General features: G+C 33.3%; 4 protein-coding genes and 3 long non-coding RNA genes across 12 annotated transcripts; 3 read left to right on the top strand and 4 right to left on the bottom strand.

Annotated features, from left to right (window-relative positions):
• Positions 1-42: 42 nt before the first annotated feature.
• Positions 43-2,037, bottom strand: LOC126926462 (uncharacterized). The gene is made up of 2 exons (XR_007714624.1): positions 1,918-2,037; positions 43-788 (listed from the first exon to the last, which is right to left on the bottom strand). It is a non-coding gene; the product is annotated as an uncharacterized LOC126926462 (long non-coding RNA).
• Positions 2,038-2,571: 534 nt separating this feature from the next.
• Positions 2,572-9,383, top strand: LOC126926451 (uncharacterized). The gene is made up of 5 exons (XR_007714594.1): positions 2,572-2,680; positions 2,784-3,196; positions 5,298-5,786; positions 7,822-8,443; positions 8,989-9,383. It is a non-coding gene; the product is annotated as an uncharacterized LOC126926451 (long non-coding RNA).
• Positions 9,384-9,462: 79 nt separating this feature from the next.
• Positions 9,463-14,806, bottom strand: LOC126926422 (heparan-alpha-glucosaminide N-acetyltransferase-like). Of its 3 annotated transcripts, none has more exons than XM_050742729.1 (12): positions 14,718-14,806; positions 13,795-13,923; positions 12,492-12,625; positions 12,280-12,395; positions 11,832-11,997; positions 11,539-11,743; positions 11,132-11,299; positions 10,895-11,016; positions 10,666-10,826; positions 10,253-10,427; positions 10,066-10,178; positions 9,463-9,728 (listed from the first exon to the last, which is right to left on the bottom strand). In XM_050742729.1, the coding sequence occupies exons 2-12, from the start codon at positions 13,915-13,917 to the stop codon at positions 9,547-9,549; spliced, it is 1,665 nt and encodes a 554-aa protein (XP_050598686.1). In that variant the 5' UTR covers positions 13,918-13,923; positions 14,718-14,806; the 3' UTR covers positions 9,463-9,546. The 3 variants fall into 3 exon arrangements, with proteins under 3 accessions (XP_050598686.1, XP_050598684.1, XP_050598685.1); XM_050742727.1 differs by lacking the exon at positions 14,718-14,806 and adding an exon at positions 14,521-14,668; XM_050742728.1 differs by lacking the exon at positions 14,718-14,806 and adding an exon at positions 14,521-14,654 and having other exon boundaries at positions 13,795-14,081.
• Positions 14,220-18,229, top strand: LOC126926448 (uncharacterized). The gene is made up of 4 exons (XR_007714590.1): positions 14,220-14,429; positions 14,538-15,099; positions 15,264-16,618; positions 18,194-18,229. It is a non-coding gene; the product is annotated as an uncharacterized LOC126926448 (long non-coding RNA).
• Positions 15,766-20,485, bottom strand: LOC126926428 (dnaJ homolog subfamily B member 12). 2 transcript variants are annotated; one of them, XM_050742738.1, is made up of 8 exons: positions 20,201-20,485; positions 19,660-19,813; positions 19,406-19,551; positions 19,150-19,290; positions 18,787-18,914; positions 18,568-18,683; positions 18,194-18,369; positions 15,766-16,618 (listed from the first exon to the last, which is right to left on the bottom strand). In XM_050742738.1, exons 1-8 carry the CDS (start codon positions 20,331-20,333, stop codon positions 16,551-16,553), a joined length of 1,062 nt encoding a protein of 353 aa, XP_050598695.1. In that variant the 5' UTR covers positions 20,334-20,485; the 3' UTR covers positions 15,766-16,550. The 2 variants fall into 2 exon arrangements, with proteins under 2 accessions (XP_050598695.1, XP_050598694.1); XM_050742737.1 differs by having other exon boundaries at positions 15,766-17,508; positions 18,206-18,369.
• An 87-nt stretch (positions 20,486-20,572) lies between these two features.
• LOC126926436 (39S ribosomal protein L22, mitochondrial) lies at positions 20,573-22,045 on the top strand. Of its 3 annotated transcripts, none has more exons than XM_050742760.1 (4): positions 20,573-20,746; positions 21,188-21,391; positions 21,472-21,685; positions 21,769-22,045. In XM_050742760.1, the coding sequence occupies exons 2-4, from the start codon at positions 21,191-21,193 to the stop codon at positions 21,987-21,989; spliced, it is 636 nt and encodes a 211-aa protein (XP_050598717.1). In that variant the 5' UTR covers positions 20,573-20,746; positions 21,188-21,190; the 3' UTR covers positions 21,990-22,045. The 3 variants fall into 3 exon arrangements, with proteins under 3 accessions (XP_050598717.1, XP_050598716.1, XP_050598714.1); XM_050742759.1 differs by lacking the exon at positions 20,573-20,746 and adding an exon at positions 20,851-21,013; XM_050742757.1 differs by lacking the exon at positions 20,573-20,746 and adding an exon at positions 21,045-21,077.
• A 54-nt stretch (positions 22,046-22,099) lies between these two features.
• Positions 22,100-22,607, bottom strand: LOC126926443 (60S ribosomal protein L39). The gene is made up of 3 exons (XM_050742774.1): positions 22,528-22,607; positions 22,316-22,419; positions 22,100-22,231 (listed from the first exon to the last, which is right to left on the bottom strand). Exons 1-3 carry the CDS (start codon positions 22,528-22,530, stop codon positions 22,183-22,185), a joined length of 156 nt encoding a protein of 51 aa, XP_050598731.1. The 5' UTR covers positions 22,531-22,607; the 3' UTR covers positions 22,100-22,182.
• Between the last annotated feature and the right edge of the window lie 136 nt (positions 22,608-22,743).

Genomic DNA, 22,743 nt, shown 5'->3' with positions numbered 1-22,743 from the left:
TGTTTCAGTTGTGCAAATACTATTGAAATCATACAGCCCGTATTTAATTTTTTCTTTTTCTTTTTATTATTTATTTTGTACTTTACAATTTGTCCAGCTGGACATTCGGTAAATTTTTATAACTTAATTGCAAAATAATAAAATGTGAATGGCTATCCCCAGGTACCATCCTCGCGTTTGCTAGGTTATATCCTTTGTGAGGTCTGCTGGGTGCTTCCGTTTTAGCCTTCTGTCCATCTTTAGGGTGTTGAACGTTACCGCGGCTAGCCGGTTTGCTATTCTTGCCTTGTATCTTTATGCATAGCTACTGATTGCTTCCTTGACCGTTGGGATTCCCAGTAAATGTACATGAAACAGATTTTTCCATTCCTGAGTAGACAGTACTTCCTTCTTGTATGTTACCAGCGATAAGTCGATAACGGATGCCCTTAGTACCCAGAAAGGCACTTTGTAAAATCTGTCTTCTTTTTTTTGTATAGCTGATAGATTTTAATTCGTCAAAATACAGAGAATTGTCAATTAGAAACCAGACTTTGTTTATAACTTTACACTTCAGTGATATCATTGCATTAAGTAATTATTTCTTTATTTAAAATTATATTCAACTGCTAGAATTGTAATGAAATAATATCTTACAAACATTAGGGTCCTTCTCTTATCGTTGGTAATTTTCATCTTTAACATATTAAACATTTTCTTCTACACAGTATTTCAAAATTTGAATTACTAAATATGAATTCTGTAAGGTGTGTTGTTGTATTTCAATTGGTTATTGAATAATACTGGAACTGAATAAAAAAGATTTAAAAAAAAAGATTACAAACAAGATTAAATAAAATAAAAAAGATTACAAAAATACAGGAAATAAAAAAGGTTCAAAGAACTAAAAATAAGAAGGCCCAAACTAATCTACAGAAGAATAACAAACTATACTAAATCTAAAATTAAGACTAACTTCATGTTTATACAATTTCCTAACCTCCTTTTTGGCTATTGAAACGATTCTATCCATTCAAGACTGTTTTACTCTCTTACCAAATTTCTAAAATCGCTAAAACATATCATTTATGTAAGTAAAGTTCAATTTGATTCTATTGGTAGCGAAGAGTTCATTCAGAAAAAATATTTTCAAAAATGCATTTTATTTACAATTGTCTCTTGTCCGTTTATGATGTCACGTAATAAATAACAAAGTGTTATAAGAAAAATTCGAATGAGCAATAGCCCAATTTGTATACTTTATTAATATTACAATTCAATTGTAAAATACAGACTGAATTAGAGCTGGCTGAAGTCTCGGTCCATATATCAGGTCTGTAAATATGAAACCGGAATTTGCCTATGGATGGCCCTAGCTGATAATGTAGTCATCACTAAACTGCGTCATTGATGCCAAAAGTCTTTGTTGACATCTCACAAACATTTTCGACTCAGAACAATACAAGTTTCATACAACAGCATAGTTTGTAATAACGTTGAACATGTCGAATTTTGTGCCTGGAAACTACGATTTGCGGACAGTATTGATTTTCTGTTACCGTTTGAAGAAAACTGCTACGGAATCGCATCGAATGCTTGTCGAAGCTTACGGTGCGCATGCTCTTGGTATATCACAGTGCTTTGAGTGGTTTAAAAAATTCAGAAGTGGCAATTTTGACGTGAGGAACGAAGAACGTGGAACGTGGAACGTGATCTATTATGAGCTGTTAAAACCTGGCGAAACCGTTAATACCGAGCGCTACCGACAACAAATGATCGATTTGAATCAAGCTTTGCGTGAAAAATGACCAGAATATCAAAAAAGCCAACACAAAGTAATTTTGCTTCGTGATAATGCACCATCGCATACAGCAAAACCGGTCAAGAAAACGATCGAAGCGTTCAGTTGGGAAATACTTTCGCACGCGGCTTACTCACCAGACTTGGCTCCGTCCGATTACTATTTATTTGCATCGATGGGACACGCACTTTCTGACCAGCACTTCGCTTCTTACGAAAATGTACGAAAATGGCTTGATGACTGGTTTGCCTCAAAAGAGCGACAGTTTTTTTGGCGTGGCATCCAGCAATTATCAGACAGGTGGGAAAAATGTATAGCTAGCGATGGGCAATACTTCGAATAAAATATTTTTAATCATTTTCATACAATAAACGTGTATTTTCTATACAAAAATTCCGGTTTCATATTTACATACCTGGTATGTTTTAATGTGGTGATGTAGAGGGGCTTGGTGTAGGTTACGATGTGAAAAAGTGTACGAAGGTCGGGGGTCAATGTCTTATCTATGATGTAGACTAAGGTGTGTCATAGCTTCTGTATAGGCTACGATGATAAGGTGGTAATGTGTCCAAAAAAAATTCGAAGCTCAGTGGACGATGTCTTATCGATGATGTTGCGATGTGATTGATGTCACAATGACCCGAACAACACATCTGCTTTTTTCGGGAAAGTTCGAATTTCCTACCCACCAAATTGTAAATCTTACGACGCAGATCTCATTAAGAAGCTCATAAACACCCTAAGGTCTAAAGTAAAGATCTGGTATGCATCAGCAATACCGGAGAATATGCGCCTACGAGAATACACAAGTACAAGATTTGAAATAATAGATTTCCTATCTCATAAAAACCATGGTAAGAAGGAAAATCCGGGAGTACAAAATTGGTACATAAGGACCAGGTAAAGCTTCTTGAGAATGTTATTAAATAGGTTTTGGAGTTGGATATTTAATTGATTCACACATATTTAATTAATATATTCCGTATTTCACTACCATGTACAGCCATATGAACACACCGGACATACTCGGATAATTAACACATGGCGGACACCAAAACAAAAGAGCGTCGTTCGAAATCGTACCAACTTTGCATGTAGGAACTAGTAATCATACCAACCTAATATTTTCCTCAACAGAGCATCTTACGACAATCTTGATCAGATCGTTATACTCTTCGTGTTACACTAACTCGTATTAAATAAACATAACATTATTCTGTATTTTAAAATGCTAGTGATTCTCTTCGTGTATACTAAAGAGTGAAAATGAATAACCTAAACGTACTACTACTCGGCATCTTTAATTTACCTCCATCTTGAGCGTTAATCTCGTTCAAAGTTCGTGATATCAACCGATCAGTTGCAACCTGACTGATCGTCACTTGGTTGAGACTCGAAGATGGCATCCCGCTGGAGGTAATCATCCACATGTTATTTAGCAACTAAGCTAGAAAAATTTACCGAATGTCCAGCTGGACAAATTGTAAAGTACAAATTAAATAAAAAAAAAAAAAAAGAAAAAACAATTTAGTTGAGAATTCGCAACAGTCTCCTTCAATCTGTTTCACTTTTTATTCAGAATGTTTTCCGCTTTTGAGAATATTCTTTCGGGTAATACCAATGTTGCCATAATACTTAAATACGTCATTACTTACAGTTTCTTATAAGATAGGATACTTGATAACATTTTTAACCCTTTGAGTGCTGTGGGCGCATATAGGTGTCTGGCGAAAGCTATCGGTGTGGACTAAGGACATATATATGCGTTTTCTGTAAGTGCCCGGCATGGACTAAGGACGCATATATGGGTTTTTCAATTTTTCCGAACACCTACGCAAAAGTAATACTATTACGTTTGTGTGAAATAAATATAAATGCATTCCTTACGGCAGTAAACAAATGCCAATAGTGGCTCGTTATCGTTGAAGCGGTCACCACTTGTAAGAAAACTCTACATCTGGTTTTTTTAGTTTCCTCAAGCACTGAATTTTTCACACACAACTAAATTATTAACTTGTGTTATATTTACTAAATTTAGTTTTCTAGTTTATTGTTTTCTAGTTTATTACCCAAATTCTAGTTAGCTGTAAATTTCAATGTTTATAATAAATAATTAAAAATAACTAAAAAATAACGCTCTTGAATCATTTAATCTCGTGCAAAAGAATTACTATAACTTATTACGATTTTCGCTTTCAATAGTCAATCAACAGAGTTCAGTCTAACGAAAAAGTATTCCGTCCATAGCGATCGTCAGCGCTAGACGCGTGCCGTCCGTACGGACGACATAGGCCGCGAGTATTCAGCACTCAAAGGGTTTTAAATCAGCATGAAAGTGGTTGTCCTTTGTTGTCAGAATATGCACGGTTTATATATTTCGTCACTAAAGAGATTTTAATCGCTACATTAATTAAACAGAAGAAAACAGAAGAGAAGCGAACAGTTTCGTCCTTTTTTGTTTACGAAATGCTAGAGATCGCATTTCGTCTTGCTATTATCTCTCACGAGAAACAGTCACGTCACAAGATACAAGAATACGATAGAAGACGAAAGAAAATGTTCGATTGTGAAATATATAACAAAATTGAAACATGTAAATGAATCACGTGCACGTCATGAATATTCTGCATCGTTTCTTCGCCTTTTCTTCATTTTTTTCGCTAGTTGCCCCATTATTTAAGAACGAAGATATTTTTTCCTTTCTTTTTATTTGGAAGAATTTTACAATCAATTCTCATTGAGAATTATAAGTAAATTATTCTGGCGTGGTACTTTAACTTGAATAATATGTGTTTATCGTATATTTAATTCTAGTTGAATCTAATGCTTAAATCTAAAGGGTAATGTCTTTTTTTCTTCTCGATGAACTAAAAAAAAAAGACAAAAAATAGTGTGAAATTAAAAATTTTGGCAGATTTAAAGAAAGAATGTGTTTTTTTTAGAAAAAAAACTTTAAGGTGCTATAACAATTATTTAAATAAACTCTTTTTCTGCCTTCGTTTAGTTTACCCAGAAGAAAGATATAAAACTAAACAAAGGCACAAAAAATGTGAAATTAAAAATTTTGGCGGATTTAAAAAAATGTTTAAAAAAAAAAAATAAACTTTAAGGTGCTATAACAATTATTTAAATAAACTTTTTTTCTGCCTTTGTTTAGTTTACCCAGAAGAAAGATATAAAACTAAACAAAGGCACAAAAAATGTGAAATTAAAAATTTTGGCGGATTTAAAAAAATGTTAAAAAAAAAAAATAAACTTTAAGGTGCTATAACAATTATTTAAATAACCTTTTTTTCTGCCTTTGTTTAGTTTACCCAGAAGAAAGATATAAAACTAAACAAAGGCAGAAAAAATGTGAAATTAAAAATTTTGGCGGACTTAAAAAAAAATGTTAAAATAAAAATAAACTCTAAGGTACTATAACAACTATTTAAATAAACTCTTTTTCTGCCTTCGTTTAGTTCACCCAGAAGAAAAATATATAATAATTTAATCCTTTTTTGGTTTTTTGTTTCAGTCAAGAATTACGAGGCGAATCTTTCACGCCGATTGAAAACTGCAGCCCATGAAATAGGCTTAGAGATCTGTTATAATTTTTTTGTATTCGTTAAATATATATAAAACTGCAGCGGCACATGAGTCATAGGACGATGCGGATCGAGAGCGGCTCATGTTATTGTTGTGCCTCGGAACACGGACACCGCCTTGACGCACGAAACATAACGATAGATAAACTTCAGACAAAACAAAGTCACCGTTATGGGCAACCGTCGATCTAAGACGAATTTAAATTTTCCAACTCCCCCCGACCAGTGTAAATAAACAGACGCGATCACGAACGAGTCAGTTATTATTCGAATCATTATCCAAGTTACAGTTCGAGTAAACACACGAGTTATTTGTCTGAGTTATTATCTACGATTAACAAAGTATACGAGTTATCGAGTTATCCGCGAGCGATCATATTCTATCTTTGCGAATACATTTGTACGAGCGTCTTTCGACGGTATTTATATTTATTCATATTTATTTAATTTATTCTAAATATATTTTACGGGTTGCAGCTGCAATTTCTCGTTATTCTACATTATTTATTTTTACTCAATCCACTAAAAAACCATACCTCAAAATTCAATAACTGCATTTCTTTATTTTCCCTCTAAAAAAAATTACAAAAAGATGCTGTTTTAGAATATTCTAATTCAGGACACCCTTAAATTTTGATTTAAGTTGTTTGGATTTACAATGCGTTGCTTCCATGTCATTCTTCTGTCTAGAATCATGCCCAGATACCTGACTGACCCTTTGTTTGGAATTATTTATGGTCAGCTGTGGGTAGGTTTTATTTTCGCAACGTGAAGATTATATGACTGGATTTAGAAGAACGAAGACATAGTAATTGCTCTCATAATTGTACACATAGCGGCACTCGACAGCAAACTTTGTAACGGTTTCATTCCCGTGTCTTGTTACACAAAGACCCTATCCTTGGTTGATTGTCAGATGTCGAAACATTTTCATAGCATACTTTAACTAACCTAAAGACCCGTTATAGATCTTAGGATTTTCCTACCTAAAGTTCTTCAAACGAACAAATAGTTTAAATTTATTATCAGCTATGAAAAGATACGAGCAATCTGCTTTTTCTCAGGTACGATGCTTCCCGTTAGCATCTTTCTCTCGAGAACAGTTAGCATCCTTCCTCAACCACCAACCTAAAGATTAATACGATTTTAAAAGCTTTTTAAATTCCTTACATACTTAGAATCAATCAAATAGCTTATAAATGCTGTTATAAATGCAGCTGCGTTTGTTACAACAATTGCAATTCCAAGGAATTTCTCTCGAAGATCGCGGTGAAGAATTTGCTTTGTTAAATTATTACTGGTATACTTCGTCAACTTGTGGTATATCGATACAATATATCGATATAATCGATACAATTCGCAACTATTTAATAAGAAGCAGTATATTCTTAGTTATTTAGAAATTTACTTAATGATGTTTAAAAATTATAATGTAAATACATATATTTCATTTCATGTTTTACTAATATATCACTAATTTATATTAAATATCTGAAACTTGAGAGGAACTTTTAAAACTTTCAATACATCGCATACGTTTCAAATTTAGTGCATAGTTCTTAGGTTACATTACCTTCGCTATACCTTCGCATTACCATCATACAATAACCTCTCTTTGTCAGAAAATTTTATCTATATCACCATAATCTTATTTCATGGTGGATATATTAGATTTGATGGACTATATTTTAATTTTATTTTACATTACTATTAATAGAATAGTAAGTAGAAAGATTACGTATATGCACCGTTACATAGTACGAATAATTTCTATATTTCGCCTGTAACAGCAATTTGTAATTCTGTAATAATGAACAATACGTTCATTCTGAAAATATTTGTTAAAATACTAGATTTTCTTAAAGAAATTATGTTTGTTGATGTACGCATATATAAGTGTGCACCTTAGTGTTCAAATTCTTATAGTTATCTGGTTCGAAAATGTTCAGTTCATCAGTTCGTAAAATGTAAGAAAATTTTTACGCCCTTTGGTGATTTCTCGCGCACATTGCATAGAAACGAAGCCACGCCGCCTCAGCCACGCCGCCTCAGCCAATCAAGAATCGGCTAGGCTCGCTTTTAACGGGATACCGCCATTCTACTGTCGAAGAGTCCAATCGTGATATGTCGTCGTTCGAAGCGTATAATAATGAAATAATTAGCATTTTATTCCTTGCTTTTTCAAACAGAAACGTTTAGTAACGTTTGATTTATGATATACACATTTATATGACAAGCATATATAATATTCATATAAAAGGTAACACATTATGACAGAATATAATACAACGTAATACTATATGACGTAATGCGATGTAACGGAATATAATATTACGTAGTAATATTGCGCGATATAATATCACATAATACATTATGATGTAATACTAAATAACGTAATACATTATGACGTAATAGATTATAAGGTAATAATTTATATCTTTTCTTACTTAACAGAGGCTCGACCAGCACATGCGTGGCGACCAGCAATGCGTTCCGACGGGCGTCAGGCTGAAGAGTAGCTGAGGGAATTGAGATTTCTCAGATTACATCTATATATTCATAGAGGTCGAGCCGGAGACAATGTCCATGGGAGAGGTCCGCAACATTCGGGAAATGGGATACTTCCGCCCGGTATCAAGACAATACATCGAGGATAGAAACAGCGATATGCTCCAGGAATTTGCCATTATCGCGGACTGGAGCTGGGATGCCCGTACAAAGAAGACAAGCGTGGACGAGGAGGCGCAGAACCTTCGCCGAAACACGAACGCGGCATGTGATGCGTCGATGCTGCACTGCGCGCCTGGTGTTAGACAGGACGGAAATGCCTACTGGTGGACACCGGAGATCGCAGAGCTAAGAGCAAGAAAACTTCGGGCCCGCAGGCGGTTTCAGAGAGCTCGCCGTCGGCAGCATCATGACGAGCAAGAGATCTCCCTCTGCTACGAGGCATATAGAGAGGCGCGACAAATCTTACAGCAGACGATCAAAGACGCTAAAGCCCAATTTTTGACGGGCCTCGTCCAGTCAGCCGATTTCGACCCGTCGATGCATGGAAAACATAATACATTATAACGTAATATAATATAACGTTGTATATTATAACGTAGTATAATATTACGTAATACTATATAACGTAATACATTATAAAGTAGTATAATGTATGGTAATAGATTGTAACGTAATACATTATAGAGTATTATAATGTAATATACTACGAACTATCGTCATTTTATATTGCCCTAATTATAACTATTACATTCTGTTAAATCTTAACTGGTTACTCAAAATTTTCCCAATTTTTCTCACTCTGTCGTTAATGGTTTCTAATGAAAAAAAGTAGACGACTATTTTTCAATTGTATCTGGACTAGCCAGCAAGTTTTGAACGAATTATAGACTATAATGAGAATCAATTATTTCACGCAATTGAACGACGCTGATTCCTTTCTGCATAAAAAATAATGTCTCTCTACAAAAATTTTGATACCCTCGCCATTATTCAACCCACCATTGATAGCAGCGGTCTTTTTCTTTTATTATATTCTTTTCTTTTTTTTTTTTTTACCAAAGCATAGGATAATTATAGGACGTTAATAATCTAGTCTGTCTGAATTTTTAGATCCTGATGCAGCGGATTACTGAGCAAGGACGAGTGCCTCCATCAGAAGCATGGCGGTGCTAGTGTATTTTCTTTTTTTTCTTTTTCATTTTTTATTTTGTTTACGAAGATTCGTCGCGACTCGTTTTAACACGACAACCATCGATACCACAGGGCTGTTCCTGAGATCTTCCCACGTCACCTCATTGTATTTGTTGCCCCGTTTTTCGATTTCAAAAATGAAAATAATCGTCGTCTGGTCGCGATGATTCCCTGTTTCGCCATCTTCGTTCGAGATAAAAAGGAACCAACGTGAAGTGTATTCGTGTCGAATACCATCATGTTACCTTGATCAATCATTGCGCTATATTTATGTAAGTTATGTAAAATAAATTATTTGTAAAGTTTACTTTAAACCTCATTTCGAGTCAGTCTACCCCTCGCTGCCTTTTGTAACAACTTTCCATCATCTTTCCTTCAATAAAAATAAATAAATGGGGTAGCAACCTTTGATCTTTTTTTTAAGCATTGTGTACAAAATTTCTGTTATACATGTAGAAGGTTGCTGAACGTATATTATCAGAGGCTGATGTAATTGTGTTTTGCATGCATAACGTATGCAATAATTGCCCATAATCCAGTGCCCCAAATGGCCTCGCACAAACGCAGTGCTCGACTCTCCATGCTACCGATGCTCCAGTGGAAAGGGAAATTTTGATAGCACACCATGTGGCCAACGTACAGCAGTAAACCATTCATACCTACGGATAATCGAATATAATCGTTTTTACATTTGTTGCAAAAGAGTGTCGAAACAGTGAACAGGTTGCGCGCCAACCTGAATTAATAATAATAAAACTTTTATCGCCGTTGTTACAAATTTATATATAAGTTATAGTACATTTGAATCGTTAATTAGAAAAATAGCTATTTGATATCTGCTGGCTAGTAAGACACTAACTGCTTTGAAAAGTGTATCGAAGACGATAATGGTTTAAAAAACTACGTTTTTTCAGTAGCATTAATTCTCCAAACAGGTCTTAAATCGATTTGGCGCGAAACCTGTTTAGTGGTTGTGTAATCTCGTGAAAGTCATACCAGGAATACGAAAAGGTCCACCGTTCCACACCTTGACGACATCTACGAGCAAGTAGCAAGCAGAAAGGAAAGCCAAGGAAAAAGACGTGGTTACGAATACGAATGACAGTGACCTGCATACATAATAGCAAATAAATACGGTTTTATGATGTAATTGATACGACGTTGTCCTTTTTTGGAAACATACCATAATTTCTTGTTGACAGGAATTACGTTGGTAAAATGAAGAACGCATCCTACGCAACCGAAGAACGCAGCCCATGCTAACCATCTGATTACACGTTCTTTCCAGTCTTTGTAAGTCATCATGATTATGCCAGCGTGTAGGCCAAGAAATACTTGGAACGCCGTTGTGAGGGTACCTTGATAAACATAGTATTTTGAAAATAATTACTTAGAAATGTCGAATGAATAATATTCATTTGCACGTGAAGTAGGTTATTATGGAACTGTGAATTTTATCTCTCTGAAAAGTAAAATTGGAAAAAAGTTAAAAATTCTTCCTAATAAATTTAAATAAATTAAAGAAAGAAAAGTTAAGATAACAATTGAAAGTCCGCCGAATACATTTTCACAGTACTTTAATGGAAGTCAGTGTACCCAGAATTCCTTCAGGATCGTACGGTCCAGATTTATAAACCGTAGCTGAATGGTGCAAATGAGCTTCTTTAAGTATCATTCTATCAATGTAGCCTGCTGCACCGCCCACACAATCGAAGTATTTCGCGTCGTCATGAAGACCACCGGGGCCGAGATATCCACTAAGAATAATCGCTTTTGATGCTTTCGTAAAGACACAATTTTCATTCATTAAATCATACGTACATACGTGGGACATCCTGGAACGTTCAAGCAGAATGTTATGGCGCAATGAACCACCACAATCACGAGCATCACGCACCATTGAGGAAGAAGTAGAAGAAAATCTTGCACTTCTCGTAACATTGGAGACTATGAAGGAAAATAAAGTATTTTGTAAATCGATGTTTCCGAGAAGGTATACAAAAATATCTGATACTTTTACAGGCAGATACATACAGAAAATTTTATGTATGTATACACTTACTTGTATCTTGCTTGGTCTCCTCGACATTAAAAGGAAATATAACAGAGCGACAACCAAATAAGTTATACCGAATCGTTGCAGAACACCGAATATGCGAATAGTTTCAAGCTGGCCACCTGTGCTCACCGTATTCAGAGACAAGCCGATTAGAAATAAAAGTATGCTCCTCTGCCATATAAAAAAAGTAAAATATAAATAAATATAAATAAATTAAGATTGAAATACAAAGTAAAAATTCTCATTTGCATAAATTCTACATTTCCTACTACAAATGTTTGAATGAAAATTACATTCGACCAGTTTATCTCTGTAACTGTCCAAATGCAAATTATATATACTTTCCTCTGTAGCGGTTTCAATGCAAATTACATTTCATATTTATCATCTGTGAAATTATTATCCATTACTTTGACGATTCCATATAATATCTGGTGTTTCGGTGTCATGCGCTTCATCTGACTGGACATCGCTATGGGGATACACACGCCCATGATCCATATAAAGCAAGGGAACAACAAATCTCCCGGAAGTAATCCATTCCAAGTCGCATGACCAAGAGTCCTATAACCGCCCGATCCATCGTTCACGAATATCATCAACAACGTACTGGCCCTGTAACGTTAAACTTTTCTTAAATACCGTAATATTTTATAGAGAGGGATTTTATTAAAAGAGAAATAAATATAATAGAAACATTTACCCCCGCACCGTGTCAATCGCCTTCACTCGACGTTTCGCGGGTTGCTTCATAGCGCCATCATCCGCCTGACTCTGCATACATTTTTTCCTGTATACGTGCCACAGTGATTTCAAGCCAGACAGACCAAATAGAACGAGTAACAACACTCCAAAAATAACAAGAAGCTCTGAAAAAATTACACTTCTATCAACAGGATCGTTGAACTCTGCTTTGCTGTAATCTCTTTTACAATCAAGCCGCTATCGTACATCTTAATAAATTAAATCAGACGTAACACGACCGTTATCTACAAGCATTCGGTAAATATTTATGATCACCGAACGAATCTGATATTTCGATACAAATAAATAAGATCTGGATAACGTCTAAACACAGATTTATACGTGTAACAATTATTGGTTATTTTTCAACTTTGGTTAGAAATTCTATTTGATGCAGGGAGCCTTACCTGTATATGGATAAGTTGGCGCGTTCAGAACCTTTATATCGCAGCTTCGATTTACTATAGAAAGTTCGTACACACCGAACTGTCCCAGGTTCGGGGTCAGCTCACAGATCACGTCACTGAAATGCGAAAAAGATGTAAATCGTATAAAACTGGACGGCGTTAATTTTAAAACACGTTGAATCGTGATACTTCTTTCGGTCAATCAAATGTACCTGGTATTTTTAGCGGATATAAATTCGTTCGGGTCGTCGGCATCCAATACTCTCAAGCTCGTGGATCGAATAGTATCGATCGTCACGCTGGAGGTCCAATTTACTACGATCTGCTTGATCCTAGTATATGGGCACTGTAACGAGATTATTCTCTCTGGTATGACTACATTTTTATAGAGAAAAATATAGGTCTTGATTAAAGAAGTTGATTAATTTCAAAACATTAAAAGGTTAATTAGAGATTAAGATTAATTTCAAAACATTAATTTCGAACACTAAAAGGTTATCGAATTAACTGCATTTATTAATTCATCCTGTATACCGCAAGTATCGCGCCAATAAATTATTTCACTCGTGTAACATTACGATGTAATAAATCGAAAATGAAAAAGGATTCGAAGAATGAAAGAAAAAAGAATACTAACCCTCAATGCTCAAATGTGCATCTCAAGCACCGCCGATGTGCGGCGCTCTAACTCTTTAAAATCTGACAGTTAACACTTTACTGACCGCTAGCGGTTCAACAGTATACGCACGTCCGACTGGAAACTCGGGCGCAGATTCTCCTTGGCACCGGCTTTGTTTCGGTTTAGACTCTCCAATACCATTCTTTTCGTTCATCGCGAACGGTAAGTCTTTCAAATTGGTATAAAACTGTGGAAGCTTACAAAGCAACGCAACTGACGCAACTGATCAAGGTACCTTAGTACTAAATAACAAATTACTGCTCAAATAACGAGAAAGATTGTCGGCGACAAAAAACCGATTAATAGGCTATCAGTCGGTAAGCGTCGGCGACAAAAAGCAGATTAATAGGCTATCGGCCGGTAAAGTGTTAAAAACTTGCAAGTCGAAATATGATGAGAATACGTTGGAGTTGCCGGTTAATATTCACAATTGAAAATCGAAGCGTTAAGGGTTAACTTCTTCGTCTGTATCGTAAAAAATATATTACTGAACGGTGGATTTTTATGCAAATTCATATTTTGCTGAGCGCAATTAGAAAAGTGGAACCCCAATACCGATATTTTTCACTCGGTAAATATTATGATGATTAATTTACTATAGATGTTTTCCATGTGTTCACGTATTTAAATTTATAAATGTATAAACATGTGCAGTTTAATTGTTCTAAGAAAAGCTTTTTAACTTCAAATTTAACCAATAGTCATGGTTACCTGTGACTCCGATCAACATTTGAACCCGTTCTTGGAATATTCGTAGGAAACGGTATTGCACAGAACCAGGCAAAGTATGCAAAGCACGAAAAAACATAAAAAGAGCGTGTCCTTGCGTGACTCACCAGCGCGCAATCCGCGGAAAGCAGGTAGAGCCAGGCGTTCGAATCTTCTGTACGTAAGTTGATACAAGCCTCGTCGTATGCAAGAGTGTCTTGGTCACAAATCCACTCGTCCATTGTGTCCATGTCACGCTGAACCGAGAATAAACGCTGGATAAGGAAGAACTCGCGGTGCACGCTTCGAAAGTCGCGCGAGGAATCACGACTGTTGACTAGATTTAACACGCATCCTTAATTTGAGAGAAATGTTTACAACACGTTCCATATACGGTGACCGGGAAAGTGGAACGCTAAAAACCGAATTTTTACCATGAGTTCTTCTGCCATTTATGGTATGATAATAAAGTATCTAGATGAAATAAAAATGTTTTTACGCGACACAAGAAGAAAATATTTGAATTTGAAAAAAAATTGAAATTTGAATTTCTCGATTAATTTCTTGACGAGTCGAAGAAATATTTCCGAACTATAATTTGATATTTATGTACATAAGATTGTTACTTTAAAATCATCGATATAGCAGAAATTTAATCTATGAAGAATCGATATTCTATGGATAAAGAACTTTTAGTGGATGAAGTTCACCGCTGTCTTTCGCCTAATATTGCATTGTTATGAAATAACCGACACGCTATCGAGTAAGTAATTTCTAGAGTACGTTTAAATACATTTATAAATATACTCCGTTTAAAGAAAGAGAGAAAAATGCGAAATTAATAGATAAGTTACCTGGTATTGTTCTTCAGACTCACAAGTAGATGCGTATTATAAATACTAGGACCTCAGGAAGGAAAAATGTCGAGCAGTGATCACGGGACAAAAAGCAAAGAACAATCGGTGCTTCTCAACGCAAAATAATTAATACAAGGTATATAACAAGTTAGCTGGATAATTCGCCATAATGATCAGCTCTAACGGTATATTACCACATATGCGTACGTATATCGACGTTCGGTCAGCAAATGTTTCCACGATCAAGTATTGTGTTTAATCGGTGCGAGTTGGAACGAGAGTGGTGCGACAGCTTTTTAATATCGCGCCGTGTGCTGGCGAACAGACAGCCGGTTCGAGTCGTCACGAATCACGTGGGTGCATCGACTGACATTTCACCTGGCATTCAGCAGGAATTTTACCTGGCCACTAACCGAGCCATCGCGATCTCCTGCATACAGTATCGGCCGCCTTGAACCAGACTTTTTATCCGACGGGCTTTGGAACGTGCTTACCGATCATCGTTCAGCGCCTTATGGTCTGCGAGATCGATGTAATTCTCGTTCGTAACAGATGTTCCATGTAACGGAACTTCTTGTAAGATATTTTATGAAATTCTATGATCGGTGCAATTGAGTAGCGGTTTTTAGTACTTTCTAATACGGTTCGATTGAAATTGAAATAATTTGGCGCGAGAAGACATAATAAAATCGATTAACACGCAAAGGAGATTTTCTCTTCCTGGCTTCTGCTTTTTTCAGCTGAGTTTAACGGGATCGAATGAAAAAATGTATAATGAAACGTGAGGCAACATCATTGTGGAATCATACAAGCGGAGATAGGCAACCTCGGACAGGTGGAAATCGACACACACATTGACCTGAATTGGAGAACTCGATAAAAGGGACTTGAAACGTATGAAAATCGATAAAGCCTTAGCATGCGATGAACTTATATTGAATGAAATCATTGAGGTCATTTGATTCCTATACTATTATCAGGAATATTATTTGAAGTATAGGTAAAAGTATTTATTCGTGTTATCACAATTGCTGATAAATTTAATTGATTAATTGATAGATATGTCAATAATAATACAATCGCGGATGAGATATAACATGGAACATGCACCTAATATTCGATGCATAACGAATTTTTGTAGATTATTCCAATGATCGTCTAATTTAAAAAGGTTGGTTAGGTTTAATTAGGTTGGTACTCCCAAACTAATGGAAAACATGACGTGCATAAATGGAAAAGATCTTAATTTTCAAGTTCCTTTATTTCGAAGCTAATTAAAATACTTTGACATATATATATATATAACATCATGTAATGATTCAAATAAATAAGTGCCATTAAATACGTACGAGCTGAGCAAATTATAAAACAAATTTGATATGTGCAGTTCGGTAGATCGGCTAGCATAAACATTTTAAAATCCATAACTTCATAAATGTAGTCATTTTTTAATCAATTACAAAGATAATAATTAGTATCGAAGAACTTTCAACATCATACAAACAAACCTTTTCCTTAAGATGGGTATATTGGTCATCTATTTCGTGTTATCCATGTACATTACATTTTATAAACAACAGCAGATATATGTGGCCACTTGTTTAGCTTGTTCGAAATTCCTTTTTCTTCAAATTTACATCCATATAAATATTTATGGCGCGATGATGTGTATGGTTCGATGACTGCGACTCCATCAAGATTATTTATTACAATTCGCCATATGTGACAATAAATTCATGCATAGTTAATGCTTCCCTCTCTTTAGCTTGAACTATATTCATTTTATAAGAGAAAGATAATATACGAATAGATATACGTCACAAACACTAAGTTTTTTGTTTGCTTGCAATGTGCCGTGTATTTTTCATAGTAACAGAAGGAATGTAACTAGTATAATATTGTGTCTGTGGAATTTTTAATATTAATAATTCTTTATATTAATAATAATAATCGTCGACATTATGTAATACTGTGAATAGGATTGGATTTTATACAAAAGAAAAAGGTGGTTCGCATAAATTTCGCTATTACCACATATATAACCTAGGCCATACAAGGGGTGTTAATTTCTCAATGTTTGTTTTTCTTTTTCCCAGTTTTCCTTGCCTAAAACAAATGCATGCAATAATTTTATTCATTTCTTCCTAATGTTAATGACCTTAGTGTACATTATATAATTTATATTTTTTCGTTTCCACATAATTTAACGAGCTTTCTACCTTTATTATCTAGATCCTTTTCGTGTACAAGCAATTTTATTACTGCAATAATATATTTATCAAAATCGTCAAAATCATCACATACTAACATCTATTATTATACCCAATAAATAGTACAACAGGATTTTGAATAAATTATTAATAGCCAAATATTAATCGATGTTTATAAATAATTGGAAATACTTTTAAATCTTCAAAATTAATGTTTGCCACTAACTATGCCACCCAGCCGTTCCTCTGCGTGTCATAGCGACGATACATAGATAATTCTGACTGACAATACATATAAATTAATCAATATATTGAATATATTAAATTATATTATAAAATTGCACTGTTCAGTCTAAAGAATTTAAGAAATATGTTAGATTAACTAAATTAAATATGATATTAATATTGTATGTTGGAATTCCTCATACATGCTATTAAAATCAATTTATAATTTAAGTTGGAGCAAACAGCTTAAATGGCCTATGTAAAATTTCATGACGGGTCAAGAAGAATATCATTTATAAATTTTGATGCGAATATATAGAATTATTGCGCACAGGCATTATAGTTGATATTCTTCATTTCATCAAATAGTAACTACACACGTGTAAATACAATATACACCTATCTACAACAAAATTCTATTCAAAAACGTAGCGCCGCTATGCGCCTTGCAAATTTTGTACCCTCTTACACGAGGGCATTTCGATATTTCTAGCTTTGGAAAATAATTCTTGATCTCCAAAGTTTCTTGCTTTCCACATCATCGTTTCCCCTAAAGATTAAAGAAACGATATATCCAAAGTATAAAGACATATCCTTTGACTATTATGTTAAGTCTCTTTTTACAGTCTGTCACACAAAAGTATATCGGTGATATCTACGAAAACTGATACCTAATATGGGTAAAAGTGTAATAATCTAAACTTATACAGTCTTCTGGAATACGCAGGGGCTTATAATGTCTTGGTCTTAGTACCTTTTATGACAATGAATAGAAATACAACATATATATCCGAAAAATAAGTACTGCGTATGCGATACGTTTTGAAGCTATCTTTTTGTTTCCATTATGCTGGGATGGCCACCACAGTCATCTAGTGCAAGTCCTATAGAAAATATGTAGTCGTCTATGAAAAATAAATTAAAGGGAAAACGCATATTAAAGATAAGAATCTCAATGGCCCGCATTCGAAGAACATGAAGTTCACTACCAGTCCCGTACGCCAAAAAATTAATAGAAAGCATACCGAAACGATGTCAGACAATAATCGATAATGGAGGAAATTGGATCCATTATTAAATAAAAACAAAATAGTTGTACTTTTGATCCATACTAAATTTATCACAAACAAATTAATATTTGTAGAGATATCGTCGGCATACTCTTGTGTGACAGACTATTATTTCTAAGAACTACACGTAGTTTGCTATACTGAGACATTTAATAATCAATTGAGTAAAATACTTACTATAATTTTTCTCTCTAAAACAGGCATGTCTCAAATTATGCAGGTACTCTTCTTCAACAGAAATTTCTAGCCTACGTAAACTGCCTTGATATTCAGTATGAAAGTTTTCTTTCACATAGTAGGGCACCCTTAATCCTTGAGTTGTTCTCAATACAGAATATTTTCTGTGCACAAATTTAAAATTGGCATATAATTGCATTCATACAAGTCAATCGTTCTCTTTAAGATATACCAGAGATAGAAGCCAAAAAATAAAGCGTAAATAATAAAATTGAAACATTCCATAAAATTATCAATTTAAACTAATTTATTCGTCATTATTTGTCATAAATGTATTTGTCGCGAATTATGAATACACTTACGCGTTAGAATGTAAGCTATATACAGGATCTGATATAAAGAAACTGCTCATCATAGTTAACAATATTAATAACAGCACAGGCAACAATTGAAGGAATGTGGTATATCCATTTGCTTGCTAGAAATCATAATATTTATTTAAAAAAGCGTGATTTTATTGGAAAAGAAATTGTAATTACTATATTTTAAATATATTAAATTACTATATTTTTCCTTCATACCTGAGAATGAACATGTTGAGCTTGTGCTTCTTGTTGTCTCGTCCACCTTCCAGGGCGTCTTATATAAAATTCTTGCTGTGGGAACCCTCCAAAGAACATACTGAACAATTCATCTGCTGTTATATCAGCTAGAAAAAATTATTTAATCAGTACATATGTTTTAATAAATATTGATAAACTATTACTATTATTATTATTATTGTTCTTTGTTTATCATAGTGAGGCTTAAAGCTTATTACAATCTCTGTTACAAATTTATTAATAATAATTTTAATAATAAATGGTGATAAATGTATCCTAATAAATTTATGATAGATAATTATGATAAAAAAATAAATATTGGACAAAAGATATTATATGTACCTTCAAATCCCCTTGTATAATTGTAATGCGACTGATTTTGGTGAGCTTGAGCACTTTGCATTCTTTCCTCCTCAGAGCCATACATGTCATACTGCTTTCTTTTTTCCACATCAGTGAGTATAGCGACAGCATTTCCAATGGCTAAACACAATATAAATTATACATATGTCACAATAAATAGTATATATCTATAAATAATATTATATCTCATAATAAATCTGTCTCAAATATACTTTTATTATCCTTTTTAATTTACCTTTAAATGCTTCAGCAGCACCTGGTGCTCTATTTTTGTCTGGATGTAATTGAAGTGCCAACTTTTTATATGCCTTCTTAATATCACTATCAGTTGCATCTTTGCTTACACCCAAAATTTCATAATAATCTTTGCATTTCTTGATTCTACAAATAAATGAATTACACCAATATTAATGATAAAATAACAAATCTTATTATTATATCTCAAAATTTTTATTAAGATGATTTTAGAACTCTATTCGACACAAATACCTTTTAATATGTTCAAGCTGTTCCTTTGTATAATCATTAGAAGCTTGAGTATGTGTAGTTTCCTTAGGTGCAGTTTGACGTTTCCTAACTGTAGGTTCAGATTCAGACTTTTGTTGATTTTGTTTTGACATCATTGTCACTTTTGCCAATACATCTGTGAATGTATTATTAATTACAAGAAAATACTATATAGTTATACAAATTTCACTTAAACTCTTAATTTTCTGCTTACTCATACTATATTTCGCTCTTGATCAATATTCAGAGACACACGATTCATGGTGAATAAAAAGTTTTATTTTTATGCAACTATAGAAACCATATTTCTTAAAGAATTCAGTATAAACATTAAAATAATCTTTTAAAAAACTAACTTAATCTTTGAAACCAAAAATGCAATAGGGATCTCTTACAAAATGTCATATAGTGTCAATAGTGTCAATAATTTAGTGGTTGGATGTAAATAAAGTAAAGGACAACTAAGAATTGATTAAGCTATTTTATAGAAGCTGACGTGGGTCAGCTTACCTTCCCACCTTACCTTCTGCTTTTTTTGTTGGGTAAAGTTTCTGTGCTTTACGTACAAATTTTTCCGCCTCTTCGTATCTTTTCTCCCGTAGATATCGTTCTGCGAGTTCCATACACCGCTCAGCCTCATCTTTATTGCTATCCATGATTTTTCTTAAAGGCCAAATTAAACTTTACCTTAAACACAATGACGGAGCAGAATAGTAAATAAATTTAATCATACACTAATTCTCCGCCATAGCAATTTAATAAGTTGCGTCATGAACACGCTATGAAGTAGAGCATTCCACTACCACTCCTACATATACTGGTATAAGTGACGACACATTTCATGCTAAGGCGCTACTTATAATATAATAATTATTGTTTATATTCACGGATCTGAATAATTTAACTCTAAAACCAACCAATTAGAATGTTTGCCATCGATTAACTGAAATTTGTATAATTAAAAAAAGTTCTGTTAACAATAACATAAAGCGACCTACATAAAGAAATAAATAAAAGCGTATTGAATAATTTTCTAAGACGTAATATTACTTCTTGCAAATTATACGAAGTAATTGTTTTTATATAATTCAAAACTTTATTTTATCATAAATAATTTTTTTTATTTACAATAAGAATTTGTCAAAAAATATACCCTGATCGTATATGTTAGATTAAAATATTACTGCCAAAGTGGCATCTCTAGTTTCTTTAGAGTCAATGTATTTTCTCTGTCATATCTGAAACCATTTGTGTATTATAAACTAATGTTATATAGTCAAGCATTAATTTAACATTATTATTCGTATAATTGCCAAACATTTATAAATTATTTTAGGTAATCGTAATCATGTCTTTTATTTATTAAATGATATTTATTTATGATGCATTTTAACTGCAAGGTTATCTTTTAATATATTTTGAATTCTTCAAAATGTGAATTTATATTATAAATAAATGAATATTCTTTAATAATTAGTTCTTAATTTTATATACATTTTCACATTTACAGAAAATGCTAGGTATAAGGCAATGTGTACAACGATTTATATCAAACAAAATATTTAATGCAGAGAACTCCAATTGTTTATCTAATATACAACAAAGATCATACAATTGGCATAAAGATAAAGAAGAAGAATCAAATAGAGGATTCCTTAAATATAATAAAATTATTTTTCCTCCACAAAAACCAGGTGAAGAGAAAAGACCAGGTGTAAGTTTATTTTATATTGTAAAATAATTCTATTTCATTAATTAAAATATAATTATTCACTATATTTTTATATTTTACAGTATGTCTGTCATGTGAAAAAATTCATTAAATATAGTCCATTAAATATGTGGTATATTGCTTGTTTTGTAAGAGGTATGAGCGTAGATGAAGCTATTAAACAATTAAGCTTTTTGAAGAAGAAAGGTGCAGTCATAGCAAAAGAAGCTATCTTAGAGGCACAACGTATGGCTGTAGAGGAACATAATATTGAATTCAAAAGTAACTTATGGGTTGGTAAGTATATTGAGAAAGAAATCATAAAATGTTTTCAATATATTTAGTATTACAGTATTATAGATTTTCATTGTATTTTTCAGCCGAATCTTTTGCAACAAAGGCTCTTATAATAAAAGGCATACGACGTCATGCTAAAGGAAGGATAGGAATAGTACATTACAGATATTGTCATTACTTTGTACGTTTAGAAGAAGGGAAACCACCAAAACATTATTATCAACCAGCACCTAAAACAGGCGAAGAATTGTTGGAAGAATGGATGGAACAAATGCGTACCCGCAAAATATATAATTCATTATAATGTACACATCTATAGTTATATGTAAATAAATAATTATACATCATCCTTTTTTCTGACATTATGTGCTTTAATTGAAGTTTAGATTAGGGTTTATTATTTCCAAATACAAATTTACATGTTAAAGTTAGAGTTTATTTAAGAATAAGATCAATGTATGTAGCAATCAGTAAGGCAAATACATATCAAATTCATTTTACAACTTTAACTTAGTTCTTCTCCAGTGACGCCGTTTAGCGTTGTACCTATAAAATGAATAATAATAATAATAAATAGTACAATGATTAAGGAGGAAAATACTAAAATATATATATTTTAATAATTTTTACCGGATAGTGTTGCCAGTACGCATTCTGACCCATTGTGGAATCGGCCTGTTTTGCTTTAACTTTTTGGCAAGCTTCCGCTTAATAATAAATGTTTTGTGAGCCGACTGAAACAGAACATGTAGTTTATGTATGTCTTAAATAAAATTTTCTAACAGTTATTTACATATAATTAATAGGATGTGAAAAGAATTGTTAGATAACCTAAACCTTACCATCTTGCTCAAACCACAATCAATGGAATGGTCGAGAATTTCCTGCGTTCCTGAACAGGGTTTCTACCAGACAAATGTCACTATATATAAATGTTACCAAAAATAATAAAATAAATACTAGATATAGGATCTTTATGGTACATTAAAAACAGATAAAAAATAAAAATAATATAATATGAAGAGTAAATATCTAATATTAAAAAAGAGCAAATATTA

The sequence above is a fragment of the Bombus affinis genome, chromosome 18 (assembly GCF_024516045.1).
Source record: "Bombus affinis isolate iyBomAffi1 chromosome 18, iyBomAffi1.2, whole genome shotgun sequence".
Taxonomy (NCBI): Eukaryota; Metazoa; Arthropoda; class Insecta; order Hymenoptera; family Apidae; genus Bombus; species Bombus affinis.
The sequence above is the reverse complement of the archived record's forward strand: the minus strand, read 5'-3'. Positions and strand labels throughout refer to the sequence as shown.